Genomic DNA, 13,949 nt, shown 5'->3' with positions numbered 1-13,949 from the left:
CTATTCATGCCTGAAATAACCATGACTATGCAGAATGCCAAACTGTGATTTCCTGTTTCCACCATTCCTTCTGCATTTATCTGGTGGAGGCTGTGGAAGGAAGGCATTTCCTTTCTCATTCACTCATTCATTTATATCAATATGGACTCTTGGGTTCTTATTAATTTTATGAGCTGCAATCTGTTATTATTTATTTTGATACTCAGTCACCTAAGATTTGGTCAGTGGAAGCGCTCCGAGGTGGCTTCTGTTGATTGATGGCCCTGCTGGGAAATCAAACCCAGGGCTTGTGCCTGCTGGGCAAGTGCTCCACCACTGAGATATGTCCCCAGCCCTGATTTCCTTTTTAAAAATAAATTATTAAATAAAATACTTTATATTTTTAAAAAATTGTGGTAAATAAAATACACACCACATGGCACTGCCACCTCTGTCCTTTTAGCAGCCTGAAGTTCATTCCCAATGTTTCAGTAGTGTCACCTGCGACATCCACGTCCTCTCCCAGACTGAAACCCTGGGGGGCCCATCCCACCCGGGCACTTCCTCATGTTCTGGTCCTGCAGGGCCCTGGGTTCCATCCCTGGCACCACACACACACACACACACATACACAGATACACACACAGACACACACACACAGACACAGAGATACACAGATACACACACAGACACACACACAGACACAGAGATCAAAAGCACCACCAACAGAACACCCCCACGCTCACCTTGTGCTTCTCCTGGAGGATGACGACTTAAAACGAACACCTGAGCTCCAGGCAGCACTGGGCTGGGTTGTGGTTGCTTCGGGGCACTCCGGGGGAACAGGGTGGAGTTAGGAAAGGGACACACACACACACACACACTCCTGTTTCTCCATCTACCCCAGAGATCCCGAGCTCCCTGACCCCTCTGACTCCCACCCAGCACCGAGTCCTTGCAGGCATGGTCTCCACCAGGGAGCGTTGGCCCCAGTGGCCTTGATATATTGGTGACCCTATCGCTGCAGCAAACCTTCTCCACAGAGCTCCAGATTTATTTTCCGAGGTTTGTTTGTTTGTTTGTTTTGTCTTTGGCCTGAAGATACCACCCCAAACATCAGAATTCCACGTTCAAGGCTGACTTGGATGGGGAGATGGTGGGGGTGGGGTTAAGGGTGAATTCGTCTCCTCTATTCAGAGGAGTTTGCAATCCAACCCCAAGAAGTCAGTTCACTTGGTTCTGTTTATATTATACTCGATTGCATCCCTTTCATCAGTGTTGATGGATTCTTTTAAAATTTTTTTAACTTTTAGATCACATGACAGTAGATATGGAGTCACGCTGGTGATGTATTCACATATGAACACAGGAAAGTGACGTCAATTCATTCCACTGTCTTTCCTATTCCCTTCCCCCCTTCCTTCCCCTTTGTCTAATCTAAGGAACTTCTATGCTTTCTCTGCCCCCCAGCCCCAGCTGTTGTGGGTCAGCATCCACACACCAGAGAGAACATTCAGCCTTTGGTTTTTGGGGGCCTGGCTTATTTCACTTAGCACAATAGTCTCCAGTTCCATCCATTTACTGGCAAATGCCATAATTTCATTCTTCTTTATGGCTGAGTGCTATTCCATTGTGTCTATATATCCCATTTTCTTTATCCATTCATCTGTTGAAGGGCACTTATGTTGGTTCCAATAGTCTATTGGGAATTGAGCTGCTGTGAACATTGATGTGGCTGTGTCACTGTAATATGCTGATTTTTAAGTCCTTTGGGTATAAACTGAGGAGTGAGATAGCTGGGTCAAATGGTGGATCCATCCCAAGTTTTCTGAGGAATCTCCAGACTGCTTTCCAGAGTGGTTGCACCAATTTGCAGTCCCACCAGCAGTGTAAAACTGAACCTTTCCCCCCATATCCTTGCCAACAATTAAGCATGAGTATTCTCATACTGACGGAGGCAAAGTCTTAGGAGAGGGCGTTGCTGGTTCAAAAGGTGAGCACATGCATGGTTTCACCATACTGGCCAAATTTCCCTCCAAAAGATGGAACCCACCTGTGTGCTCACCGGCAAATAGGAGCATGCCTGTGTCCCCAAACCTCAGCAACGCGGAGCGTGTTTCCAGGTGTTCATTTCCGCCATCCTGATAGGTGAGGAATGCTATTTAAATATGCTTTTCTCTGGTGCTGAACAGCCTCTTGTTTGTTTAAGGGCTGGCTGCTTTAAGCATCTGTGTGTGTGTGTGTGTGTGTGTGTGTATGTTTGTTCACAGGTAATGAAGCCATTATTCAATAAGATTTTTAAAATCTTTTATTATCTCAGTTTTTAAGACATTTTAGTTGTAGGTGGACACAATACCTTTGTTTTTTATTTATTTTTACGTGGTGCTGAAGATCAAATCCAGTGCCTCACACGTGCTAGGCGAGCGCTCCACCACTGAGCCCCAACTGCAGCCCTACTGCCTCAGTTCTTGAGTGTTTGATTCGTCGGGACATTATTTCTTTGACTGTGATACAGGTGCAAGTATTTTCTCCCGTATCATTAGTTCTTTTTTTTTTCCTTTGGATAACAGGGGTTTTTGTTTACTGTTTGTGTTGCAGTGGTGTCAGTTGGTGCATAGTTTATTTTGTTGTATTTGGGTTTGGAGTCAGTTATAAAGCCTTCCACCCGCAGAGAGGCTCGCCCGTGTTTCCTTTTGGTACTTGGTTGGGTTCATTTTTTTACATTTAGATTCCTGCTCTATTTGGATTCTGTCCTACAAAGTGTGACATGTGGATTCAAACCTCTTTCTGGAAGCCAATCAGTTATCGCAGCACCTTTAGTAACAAGTTCCTTGGTCCCAAGGCTTGGGCAGGCACCTGTCTCTGAGAGCCAAAGTCCCTCCCTTGCACACACTCGGGAAACAGCCCCAGGTTCCCTGAGCCTGCCACACAACCTGACTTGCTTTTCCAATGGGCTTGTGGTGGATTTCCAGCCGTTCAGGGTTCAGAGACAGGGAAGGGCTGGAAGTGGAGGCTGGTGGGGGAGGAAGGCTGAGAAGAGGACTCCAGGAGGCCCCCCCAGGAGGCCTGGTGCCAGCTCCCCTGGGGCCTCCCAAAGGCCCACCCACCTCATTCTGGGGCTCCCGACTCTGCAGTCTGTGGCATGCTGGGCTGATTATGGAGCCTGGTGGGGCCTGCCTCCCTCCTCGCATTCTTTGAAGAGAAGGATGGCAGCTTTCACACAGAGTCCCCGGGAACCCTACCTGGGAGTGCACACCTGGCCAGGCGAGGGCATCGGCCCTGGGAGCCTAACTCCTCACCCGTGAGAAAGGTGTGCACGTATGTGCCTGTGTTTGTAGGCGACAGGCTAATGCAGACTTTGATTTACCGGGAGCTTGCTGTGCGGTTTCTGACCCAGCCTTCTGCCTGTAGCAGAGCATCTGTCTTCCTGGCCACCCCACAGATCGCCCTCCTGCACAGACAGGAAATCGAGGCACCTGCCCACACCCACAGCCAGGGAGCGGAGGCTGCTCTTTGGATTGCTGTCCCCTGCCACCTCTCCTCCTGGAGTCGGGGACACAGGGAATTCACACAAGGGATAACTGCCCCATACGGAGGTGCCTCTCAGACCCTGAAGCACCTCCCCCCGGTGCTCAGTGTCCATCTCTCACACACCGTTCAGCACATGGTCACCGGGGTCTGTGTGATGCCACCTCTTGGGGGGCTGTCCTCCTCCTCCTCGGTGCCCCCAGATCCTGGAGGTGGGGGTGAAGCTGGACGTGTTTCAAGTGTCTGGAGTGTGCGTTGGGGGGACCTGGACCAAGCTGGAGGTGGGAATCGACGGGCCCCGTGTTGATGGGGGAGGAGGGCAGAGCCACTGCCAGGTCTGGGCATGGTGACTTGTTGGTGGCAGTTGTGCTCACTGAGATGGAGATGACAGGCAGAGGGAAGAGCAGGGTCAGAGGCCTGGGTGCAGGGCTCTGGGTTCGGGAGGCAGTGCGTGGCTGCCAGCCCAAGCCAGTCTCTGGCTGGCTCACCAGGGAGCGCTGGCTGCTGAGAAGCAGGGGGATGGCCGGGGGGCCCCCCAAGAACACAGACCATAAGTGGGAAGGGCAAGCAGCGAGCAGGCTCAGGGCGCTGAGGACCCCAGTGCCTCTGCCGGCACCCCACCTCCATTGGGGCCCCTTGGTTCAGGACAGAGCAGCCCCGTGCAATAATAAAGTCCTGAAAGGAAGCCACGGGGTTCAGGGAGCCCACCCCTGGGGGGATGATAGGTTACTTTTTGGTGCTTAAAATAATAAAGCTTTCCCTTGACCCGAAACTTCTGCCCTCCCGGAACGACTCATTCTCCAGGAGCTCCAGATGATAGGGCTTCCTGGTGCTGCTATAGCTGGGGTCCTTCCTGCAGGAGACACATGTCTAGGGCTTCACTGTCACACCCCCAGGACCAGCTCTCCTGGTCCACTGGCTACTCCGCCTGCTGCGTGGCCGGGGCTTTGGACCCTGATCCCCTCCTGGAGGCGGAGATCCAGGGAGGACAGCGTCCAGCGCAGCTGGGGAGACAAGGTCAGAAAACGCACTTCCAGGCGTCCCTGACGCAGACGGGAGCTCAGCAAATATTTGCCAACTGGACAAAAATGTCCTCATCCCCTTGGCCTTTTTGCCAGTTTCTGCCTAGACAACACTGGGGGTGGGGCTGTAGGGGGGTTCATTATTCCAGGAGTTCAGGGCGCAGGCGGCAGGACTGAGCTCGGGGCCCTGGGGCACTGCCAGGAAACTGCCAGTTTCGCTGCAGCTCTGTGCACCCCAGAACAGCGCGGCCAGCTGCCTTAGCCCAGCCTCTGAGCAGGTCCCCCCTGAGCTGTTCAGACCCATCTGGGACCTTCCCAGGAGAGAGGAGCCCCTGCTGGGATCAGCTTTGGTTTCCTTGGACCCGGTGAGGGGAAGGAGCCTAACCCAGACCCCTTGCCTTAACACCACTGTTCAAGGCTCCCCCCTGGAGCTGGGGGAGCACCCACTTCTTCCATGGGCTTCTAGATCCCCCAATGTGGAAAGCCACCAGAATTGTAGCTCTACTCGGGCCGCTTTGAACCGTGTGCTCCTGGTCAAATCACCCAACCTCTTCGAGCTTGTTTTCTCTCCTGTAAAATTAGCCTGTTGTAAATAAAACATTCCACAGGGCTCCCATTTCTCTTGGAAATATGACACAAGGCACTGGTCTCTCCAGTGGGTTTGGAGACTTTGTGAAGGCGGGGAATCAGTTCTAGCACTCACTGGTCTCTCCCCCCAGCGCCAGTTCTTGTCCGGATTCCCTTCTTGTGAGGTAGACATTATGCCATTATCCCCCCACCTTTTTATTTTTATTTTTCAGTCCTAGGGATTGAATTTGGTGGTTCTGCATCACTGAACTACAACACCAGCTATTTGAGTTTTTGAGACAGGGTCTCACTAAGTTGTCAAGGCCAACCTTGAACTTGTGATCCTCCTGCCTCATCCTCTCAAGTTGCTGGTTTTACAGGTGTGTATCATTTTCCCCATTTACAGATGAAGAGACTGAGGTTCAGAGAGGCAGGACCTCCTTTGAATGTCTCAGTCATAGAACCTAGCTTCTGTGCTGTGGGCTCAGCGCCTCTCTGTCCCTGTGAACTTGGGAACTGATTCAGCACCAGAGGGAAGTTGAAGGGAGGGTGAAGTCAGGCAAAAGATGAACGCATTCGGAGCCAGGAGCCCCGGACCTGGCCCAGGCTCTCTTGTAAATGCGTCTTTGGAAGGCAGTGCCTCTCTCTGGTTTTGTTTCCGGAGAAAGAAACAGACAAGGTCACTTCCAAGGTTTCCCTAGGAATGACTGACATGGCCTGTGTTTTGCCACTGAGATGCCATCTGGGGCCTGGGAAGATGGGGAGAGGTGGCCCAGGTCCTGGCAGGGGGACGGGGGTCTTCTCAGATGCCTGCACCCCGCTCTACACAGAGATTAAACCCAGAGGGCGGAGCCTGGAGCAGCGGGCAGCAGAGTCTCCCAGAGCAAAAAGGACGCCCTCTCCTCTGGCTGCCCCACCCAGCTAGTCCCCACCCAGGGACCAGCCTGCAAGAGCCACTCCCCAGAGTTTGTACCAGGTTCCCCACTGGCCAAACTCAGCCTCTCCCCAGAACATTCCGGCTGGGCTGGGACAGCCTCCTGCTGAGCTGTGGACACCTCTCTCTGTTGAGTCCGGTGCCCTGTATACCTGAGCACGGGGGGGGGGGGGGGGGGGGGGCTTGGGTGGGACCCCAACACGTCACAACGAAATTCACCTTAAACAGTCCAAAAGTCAGAGAGAGACCCCCAGGACCATTGGGCTGCAGGAGTGTTTGCCAGGGGGCATTCTGGTCACAGGAATGGAGAGCTCTGAAGTCCCAGCATGGATCACAGGCAGGACCCGGAGACCCTGGGGCCCTGTGGAGCGACCTTTGCTGAGCATGCGGGACACGGCACCCAGGCAGCCCCAAGCGACAGTGCTTGGCTGTTTTATTTCCTCAATAGTAAGACAGAAGGGAGGCGGGGCCCAGCTCAGCACCAGGGTGGGGCGGTGGTTCGGGGTTCTGGCCCCCTCCCCAGTGCCTCTGCCGGCACCCCCACCTCCATTGGGAGCCCTTGAGTCAATGGAATTCCTGGTCTCCGATGTCACCCTGAATGCCACCTGAGCTGGATGAGGAAACACTGTTTCAGGCAAAGCAGAGTCAGAGTAACCCGGCTGGGCACTGCTGGTGGTCAGGCGTCGCCTGAGCTGGCCGGTGTCCATCCTGCCCAGCCTCAGTGGGTCTTCCCCTGGCCCTCGGAGATGATTTCTTCTGGCTGGGCACGCATGTACCACTCCACCCAGGAGCCATCGTAGATGGGCACATCGGGCTTGCCACAGAGGTAGGCCCCCAGTGCCACATGGCAGGCCGTGACGCCAGAGCCACAGGTGGCCACCAGTGGTTTGGAAAGGTCCACCTTTTTCTCTTGGAACAGGCGGCTGATCTCCTCGGGGCTCTTCTCCAGGCCCTCCTGAGTCAGGAATTCCGTGAAGGGGATGTTCACCGTGCCGGGGATGTGGCCGGGCTCGATGCCTGTGGCAGGAGAGCGGGGAGGAGAGAAGAGATGGAAGGTGGTGTGAACGGCACCCCGTGTGTAAGGCTGCACGTCGGGGCTCCCAGGCAAGCAGATGCCAAGCCCTGTCCTGTACCATCTCAAGGGATCCTCACAACACGAAGCTCAGCACCCAGGAGTTTGCCCCATTCTGCAGACAGTGACGCTGGGGATCAATGCATCTAGCAAACTGCTGTCTGGAGTTTGACCCTTAAAAATGGGCTCCCCCCAGGGCCACAGCGAGCCCCAGGCTTCCTGATGTGCACCTGGGAGCCCCAGAGCCCTCAGTGTGACCTCTGTCCAGCTAGAACCTGTAGCACTTGCAGCCGAGGGGTCTGGATCTGGCAGGACAGACAGGCAACAGCTGGGCAGCTGGGCATCATGACAAGTCCTACAGCGGCGTGGGGGGCGCCAGAGTGGACATTGCTGAACGCTGTCTCGGGAGCCCCTCATGGCATTATTCCCTTAATCCTCCATGGAAACCAACCGTCACCTCCCCTTTTGTAAAGGAGGAGAATAAGGCACAAAGTCTCGCCTGCCCTGGCTCGTCACTGTCATGGGCAGAGAAGGCTTAAGCCGGTGCCATCCAGAGCTGGGGCTACTGAGCAGCAGCCACACTGCCGAGAGGGAGGCTGGAAGCTCGCAAAGGGAGCAGGGCTCAGCCAGGAATGGGGGCTGGGTGGTGGGGCTCACAACAAAAGGGACCCGCACAGCCAGTGCTCAATCTGGGCGGTTCAGACTCCAGGGCAAAGCTCTGGGGCAGCTTCTGTGTCACGCAGGGGTAACAACCTAGGGGGAGCTGCTGACCTACCCCTGTCCCGATCCCTGGAAGGGACCATGCATCCCTAGTGAACAGATGCAGACGCGGGGCTCAGTCAGGGGCATCACCCAGCCAGCCCAGAGGGGCGAAGAGCAGGCTGTCGAGCCAGGGTGCCAACCACAGTCAGGGCTTCCCACACCCAGCAGGCCACCCAGCAAAGAGCACCCGCCCTGCTGGACTGATGTGGAGACTACAGGTGCACTTGGCCCCACCTGGGCCCTTCAGCAGGGATGGCATGGCAGGGACAGTCCCCACTGATTTGGACAGGAGCCGGCTTCACACCTGTTAGCTTGACTCAGCAGTCAACAAGCCCACCAAGTGTGTACAGTTAGCTGTCACCCATGGATGGGCGGATGGATGAGGGACATGCTAACCACTCTGAAAAACACCATGGCGGGGCTGGGGATGTGGCTCAAGTGGTAGCGCGCTCACCTGGCATGTGCAGGGTGCTGGGTTCGATCCTCAGCACCACATAAAAAATAAATGAAATAAAAAGATGTGTCCACCGAAAAATAAAAAATATTTTAAAATCCTCTCTCTCTCTCTTTAAAAAACAACAGCAACAACAACAATAACAACAATAAAAAACCCTATGGCCAGACAAGTACACGTTAATCACACCACTTCCTGTCCCCTGCAGCTTATCTGGGTGTGCAAATCAGAGCAGAGTGCTTTACACACTTGCTCTCTTTAGACTCTCACTGCACTCTTTATGTCCCCAGTTACGGCTCACAGTGCACACGAGCAGGGGCTGAGGTTCAGAGAGATTGGGTGACCTGCAGATGTCACACAGCCAGGGCAATCTGAGGTGGGCTCTGAATCCAGGTGGGCTGGGGATGCAGCAGGACCCAGGTGGTGCCCTTCTCAGGTGAACCATATGAAACTGGCATTCATGTAGGTTCAAAAATGGTGCCCTGGGAAATCCAGCTGACAGCCACCCTGTTGGTGTCCTCTCCACGGCCCTTCTGCAAGCATCATCCCTCTGGGAGAAGCCCTTCCTGCTCTGGCCCGACTTCCTCCTCCATCCATCATCGCAGGGGCTGCGGGAAGGACCTGCCGGGGACTCATCCCTTGGTTTCTTTACCAAACTGGGGACTGTCCCCCACTCCCCCCACTGATGCCACACACAGCACTGGGGTGGGAGCGCTGGGGTTCTCACCCTGGGTCCCCACGTGCTTGGGGTGGCCATTGCCCGATGCCCAGTAGGGGACAGTGAGGCTTAGAGAGGAAGGTGCCCTCAGCCCGAAAGGGAGGGCAGGGCCAGGAAGCGCCAGGGCGCAGGCCAGCCCTGCCCCAGCCCCAGGACACTTCCCGGCCCCTTTAAGTTACCGTCTCGCGGCTCAGGCTCGGTTCCGCGGAAGCGGCCGGCGGCGCGGGCGTCCACCACCTGGAAGTGCCGGGACTCCAGGTTGTCCTTGATGTCCTCGTAGGTCTTGACGAAGGCGGGGTCGAGCTGGGCATGGAACTCGGCGGGCGCGGGGCGGCTCTTGCCCGAGCTGAGTGGGAGGCTCTGGCGCAGCCAGTTTCGGAGGCCGCCGTCGAGCAGCGACACGGTGCGGTGGCCGAAGGCGCGGAACATCCACCAGACGCGCGGCGCCGCGTAAAGGCCCTGGTCGCTGGCGTCGTAGACCACGACGTGCGTGGCGGCGCCCACGCCCAGGCTGCCCGCGTACTCGGCGAACTGCGCGGCGCTGGGCAGCATGTGGTCGTAGGGCGACGTGCGGTCGCTGCACTGGTCGAGGTCAAAGAAGGCCGCGCCTGGGATGTGGCGCTCCTGGAACTCGCGGCGCGCGTCGCGGCCCAGCTTGGGCAGGTACCAGGAGGCATCCAGCAGCTGCAAGGGCTGCCCGGCCCGCGGGGCCCGCAGCGCCTCGGCGACCCACTGCGCGGACACCAGCGCGCGGAAGAGCTGCGGACCGGCCATGGCGGTGGCGACACTGGGGCTGCAGGCCTGCGCGACAGGGAAGATGTCAGGAGGGAAGGGAGGCAGAGGCGGGCCCCAGGGCGCGGAATGATTGCACCGCTGGGCTGGAGCAGGGGCTGGGACCTGGTGGGTGGGGGCGTGGAGCCCGCTCGGGGCAGAGTCCAGGAATGCAGACGGCACTGGGGGGAGCCCAAGCAGACTGGTCACCCTGGGCCTTCCTCTGCGGGGCCTTGGATGTGTACACAGCTCCAAGTGACCGAATGACCAGGAAGCCCAGGAGAGGGTCAGGCAGACCCCTCTGTGCAGCTCGCTGGGCAGGCCCTTAGAGGGGCAGGAAGGCTCACTGACACTTCAAAGCAATCAAGGCCAAAGTCTCAGCCCCTCCCTTCGAGTCACCTCTGCCTCCTTTCCCACCTGGCAAGCCCTGCTGGAACGCCTTCACTGGGTCACCAGGCATTTCAGTAAGATGCCCAAGAGGAATGGGGAGCCGGGAGTCACTGTCTGCCCGGTATCACTTACTGCTCACAATACCCCAGAAAAGCCCCAGACACAGCAGACTGTCAATTAGTTGTCCATCGAGGGACCTTAGAGGTTTGATATTGTCACCATTTCACAGAAGGGGAGATAGAGGTTCACAGAAGGGCACTAAAGTGTCCTGGTGGCAACAGGCTCCACCTTAGGCAGCCTGGTCCAGACCGACTGCCCAGCCTGGGGCTGGCTCTGGGAGTTCAGGAAGGCCAGTTTGTGCCCAGCCTGTTTTCTCTCTGGCCTTTCTTTAGCAGCACCGACAGTGACAGCCCCTTTGCAGGACAGGGCTGTCAGGGAATCAGCTCACTAGCCCAGGGACTTGGCAGTCCCTACATTCCAGGGCAGGCTCCCCAAATACTTCAAGTCCATTTATGATGGCTGGTGCCCTGCTCCATTGAGGGCTTCCGTGCAGGTTACAGAAAAGGGCCCCTCCTGCCAGGCAGAGGCAGGGCCCTACCAGGGAGGTGGCTGGGCATGTGGCCCTCTCAGGTGGACCCTAGGCAGGGCCCAGACCTTACATCCACACAAGGTAGTCCTATCAGTGACACGAAGCAGGTAGAGAGCAGTGCTCATGGAATGTCCCTGGAGGCTAGACCACATGCTAGGGCCACAGCCTCAGTGGTGGCAGAAGTCCTGTCTTCTGAGTGAGCCAACCGGCAGCTGAGGATTAAGTGCACCGCCCTGGGTCACAGAGCTGACCCGGGGCAGCCTCAGGATCAGAAACCAGAATTCAATCCTGAGGCTAGGCTTCTTCTCCAGCCCCAGGTGTCACGGTGACCAGAGCCTGTGAGTGCCCCCACCCCAGTCTCATCACAGCTGGCTGTCAGGAACCGACTTCACCCACAGGGTCAGGCCCTGTGCTGGATTCCGAGCAACTCCTGACTTGGCCAGGCCCAGGGGAGAGACAGGCTGCAGCCTTCTCTAGCAACTGAGGACAGCCTGGAGCTCAATGCGGACAGGAGGACGGCTACCTCGGTCGGGGGCGGGAGGCTTCCTGGAGGAAGCGGCCGTCCAAAAGGGGACCTTCCACTTGACTTTGGGGACAAGGAGGGTGCCAGGGGCTTTGGTTAAAGGGTGATCCCAGTACCCACGGGATGTGCCACAGTTACATAATACTGGGGTGCTGCTGGTCTCACTTGCGAACCATACAAGCTCCTGGAGCCCCATCATCCTTGGGGGACCCTTGCTTTTTTCTCCCCAAAGATTCAATAAGAGTGAAAAGCACCATGGTTTGGGAGTCAGAGAGCCCCACCCCCAGAGTCAGTGCAAAGACCACACTACTGCCTAACTGCTTGTGTGATGGTGGGCACATCTGGGCCATGCACGGGGGCAGCCAACCTCCACTCTTACAGAGAAGATTAAATAATAAATGGAAAAGAGCCACCGTCATACACTAACCATGGGGTTTTAATAATCATTAAAAACGGCCTAATGAAATCTCATTATTTCTTCCAGTTTTCTCTCAGGTGGCCTTGAACCTGAACCCATGGCAGCAAATCGAGAATCTTAGAATTTTAGAACTTGACCTGGGGGAGTGGTGCATGCCTGTAATCCCAGCCACTCAGGAGGCTGAGGAAGGAGGCCAGCCTCAGCAACTTGTGAGACCCTCAGAAACTTAGGGAGATACTGTGTCAAAATAAAAAGGACTCAAGATATAGCTAAAAGGTTAAGTGCCCCTGGGTTTAATACTTAGTACCAAAAATAAATAAATAAATACCCCCCTCCCCCCCACACACAAGAATTTTAGGATTGGGTGGGACTTCAGAGGTCTGTCATCCTGTCCTGCACCCTCTGCTTGATTGACAGGCAGTTCTCACAAAGGATTTTGGGCTATGGGGGAGGGTCTGAAAGGGCAGGCAGTGGTGTTCCTGAAGGGCGGGGACCAGGAGAAGGGATGCGGTCCCTGTGTGTACAGTGGGCCAAGATCATTGTAAGGGGACCTGGGGGGTGACTAACCCCAGGATATACAGGGTAGCCCCAGGCCCATCTCAGGGGTGCACACTAAGTCAAGTGTGGGCTCTGCCAATCCCATCTAGGTGGGCACTCAGGGGTCCCCTGGCCACCGCTGGTACCTCCCTCACCACCATTAAGCCCAAGGCAGAGAGGATTCCCTGATTAAATGCTTATCAAAATTTGAATTTTTGCAAGAGGCTGTGAGAAATTAGGTCCGGACAATTTTTAAAAAGCGGGGAGGGGGTCCTGAGGAAAACACTCTAGGGCTAGGAACAGCCCATAACATTGGCCTCCTCCCAGTTTGCCAGACAGAGCCAAGGCTAAATTTCAGGGATTTTTGCCAACTGGTTATTAAACAACCACTGTTAAAATTCAACTTTTATAAATTTAGAATTAACTAGGTTCCATTAAAAACAAATGTAATATTTTAAAAAGCGGTGACTTCAGCAATGAGCGAGCTGGGACTAGGTCCCTCTCAACTCCTCGGCCTCCCTTGTGAAGAAGTCCCTGTCCTGCTAGGCAGGACTGTTGGAGGAACTGAGTGACACCCTAGGAGCAGGCAGCGAGGCCACCCGGGTGGCCGCAGGCCCCGACTGTTTACTTTCATTTCACTCTGGCAAGTCCTCTGCCAGTTCTCCTGGGGGCCTCTGGGTCAGTGGGTCTCCCCCGGCCTCTCTGAATGGCTTTAAGGGTCCTCCTCCCGCCCTCCTTCCCCAAGTGGCACCAGGTCACACCAAACCTATCGGCGACTTTCCTCCACCATTCGCCCCAACCCCACCCTGCAGGCGACCCCAAGCAGCCCTGGACAGAGCCCCTTAGGGCGAATTAAGTGCGCCCCGGCCACCCTTCGCTCCCAGACGGCGCCCCCTCCTCCGCTAGGGCCGCGCGGGAAGTCCCGCGCCGCGCACCCCAAGGAGAGCCCTCCCGCTACCGACCGGCCGTCGCGACGCGGCGGGCAGCAGTTACCCGGGTCTCGGGCTCCCGGCTCCCTGCCTCTGCCATGGCGCCCCCTCCCCGCACCCGCCTAGGTCCCCTCCTTCCGCCACCAACCTGCGATGGGCCAAAGGGAGGAGACTCGGACACAGCCCACCGCCCTGGCCACTCGGAGCCGCCGCTGCCGGCGCCTTCCACCGGCCGAGCCCGCGGGGGGAGACGCCGGCGCCGCGAGGCCCGATAGCTCGCCTCCCGCTGGCCGCCCGGCGCCCGGGGCAGCCCCCTGGGGTCTCAGAGGCACTCGGAGCCCAGGATCGTTCGGGGCCCCTCTTGCCGGAGTGGGGGCGGCGCGGGGCGGCGGGCGGCGGCGCAGGTCCCCCCTCTCGCAGTGGCACGATGGTGCGGGCCGCCCGGGAGCTAGCGCTCAGGGTTTGAACGCGCCAGCTTCGCCAGCGGCTGGGGCGAGCGCCAGCGAGGCGGCCAGGGCGAGTGAGTGGGTCCGGCCACCTGCAGCCCCCGGGAGGGTCCTGGTGGCGAGAGCGGGGCGGGGTGCCCGGGACTCTCTGACCCGACGAGGACAGAGGGCACCCTGGAGGCGGGCTCCTGAGCGGGTGCGGGAGGGCTGGCGAGGGCGCTGTCCCGCGCGCCTGGGGACTCCAGGGCAGCTTCTCCCAGTGCACCCGCCCCTGCCCTCCGGGGAAAGAGGAGTCCAAGCCCAAGGACCG

At 56.9% G+C, this 13,949-nt stretch overlaps 1 protein-coding gene across 1 annotated transcript; it reads right to left on the bottom strand.

Annotated features, from left to right (window-relative positions):
• Positions 1 to 6,446: 6,446 nt before the first annotated feature.
• Positions 6,447 to 13,319, bottom strand: Mpst (mercaptopyruvate sulfurtransferase). Its single transcript, XM_046429326.2, has 3 exons — positions 13,258 to 13,319; positions 9,216 to 9,837; positions 6,447 to 7,047 (listed from the first exon to the last, which is right to left on the bottom strand). Exons 1-3 carry the CDS (start codon positions 13,291 to 13,293, stop codon positions 6,749 to 6,751), a joined length of 957 nt encoding a protein of 318 aa, XP_046285282.1. The 5' UTR covers positions 13,294 to 13,319; the 3' UTR covers positions 6,447 to 6,748.
• Positions 13,320 to 13,949: the final 630 nt, after the last annotated feature.

The sequence above is a fragment of the Marmota monax genome, unplaced genomic scaffold, assembly GCF_021218885.2.
Source record: "Marmota monax isolate L192 unplaced genomic scaffold, Marmota_monax_Labrador192_F-V1.1 WCK01_AAM20220418_F8-fsc00051, whole genome shotgun sequence".
NCBI classification, from domain to species: domain Eukaryota; kingdom Metazoa; phylum Chordata; class Mammalia; order Rodentia; family Sciuridae; genus Marmota; species Marmota monax.
This window is presented reverse-complemented; position numbering and strand designations above follow the sequence as displayed.

What these genes read in the sequence shown, in the direction of transcription:
- Mpst (XM_046429326.2), bottom strand. Translation starts at nt 13,293, where the DNA reads ATGGCAGAGGCAGGGAGCCGGGAGCCCGAGACCCGG. An exon ending in GCCGGGAGCCCGAGACCCGG is followed by an intron (nt 9,838 to 13,257) that starts GTAACTGCTGCC and finishes CCTGTCGCGCAG; the next exon opens with GCCTGCAGCCCCAGTGTCGC. An exon ending in CGAGCCTGAGCCGCGAGACG is followed by an intron (nt 7,048 to 9,215) that starts GTAACTTAAAGG and finishes CTCCTGCCACAG; the next exon opens with GCATCGAGCCCGGCCACATC.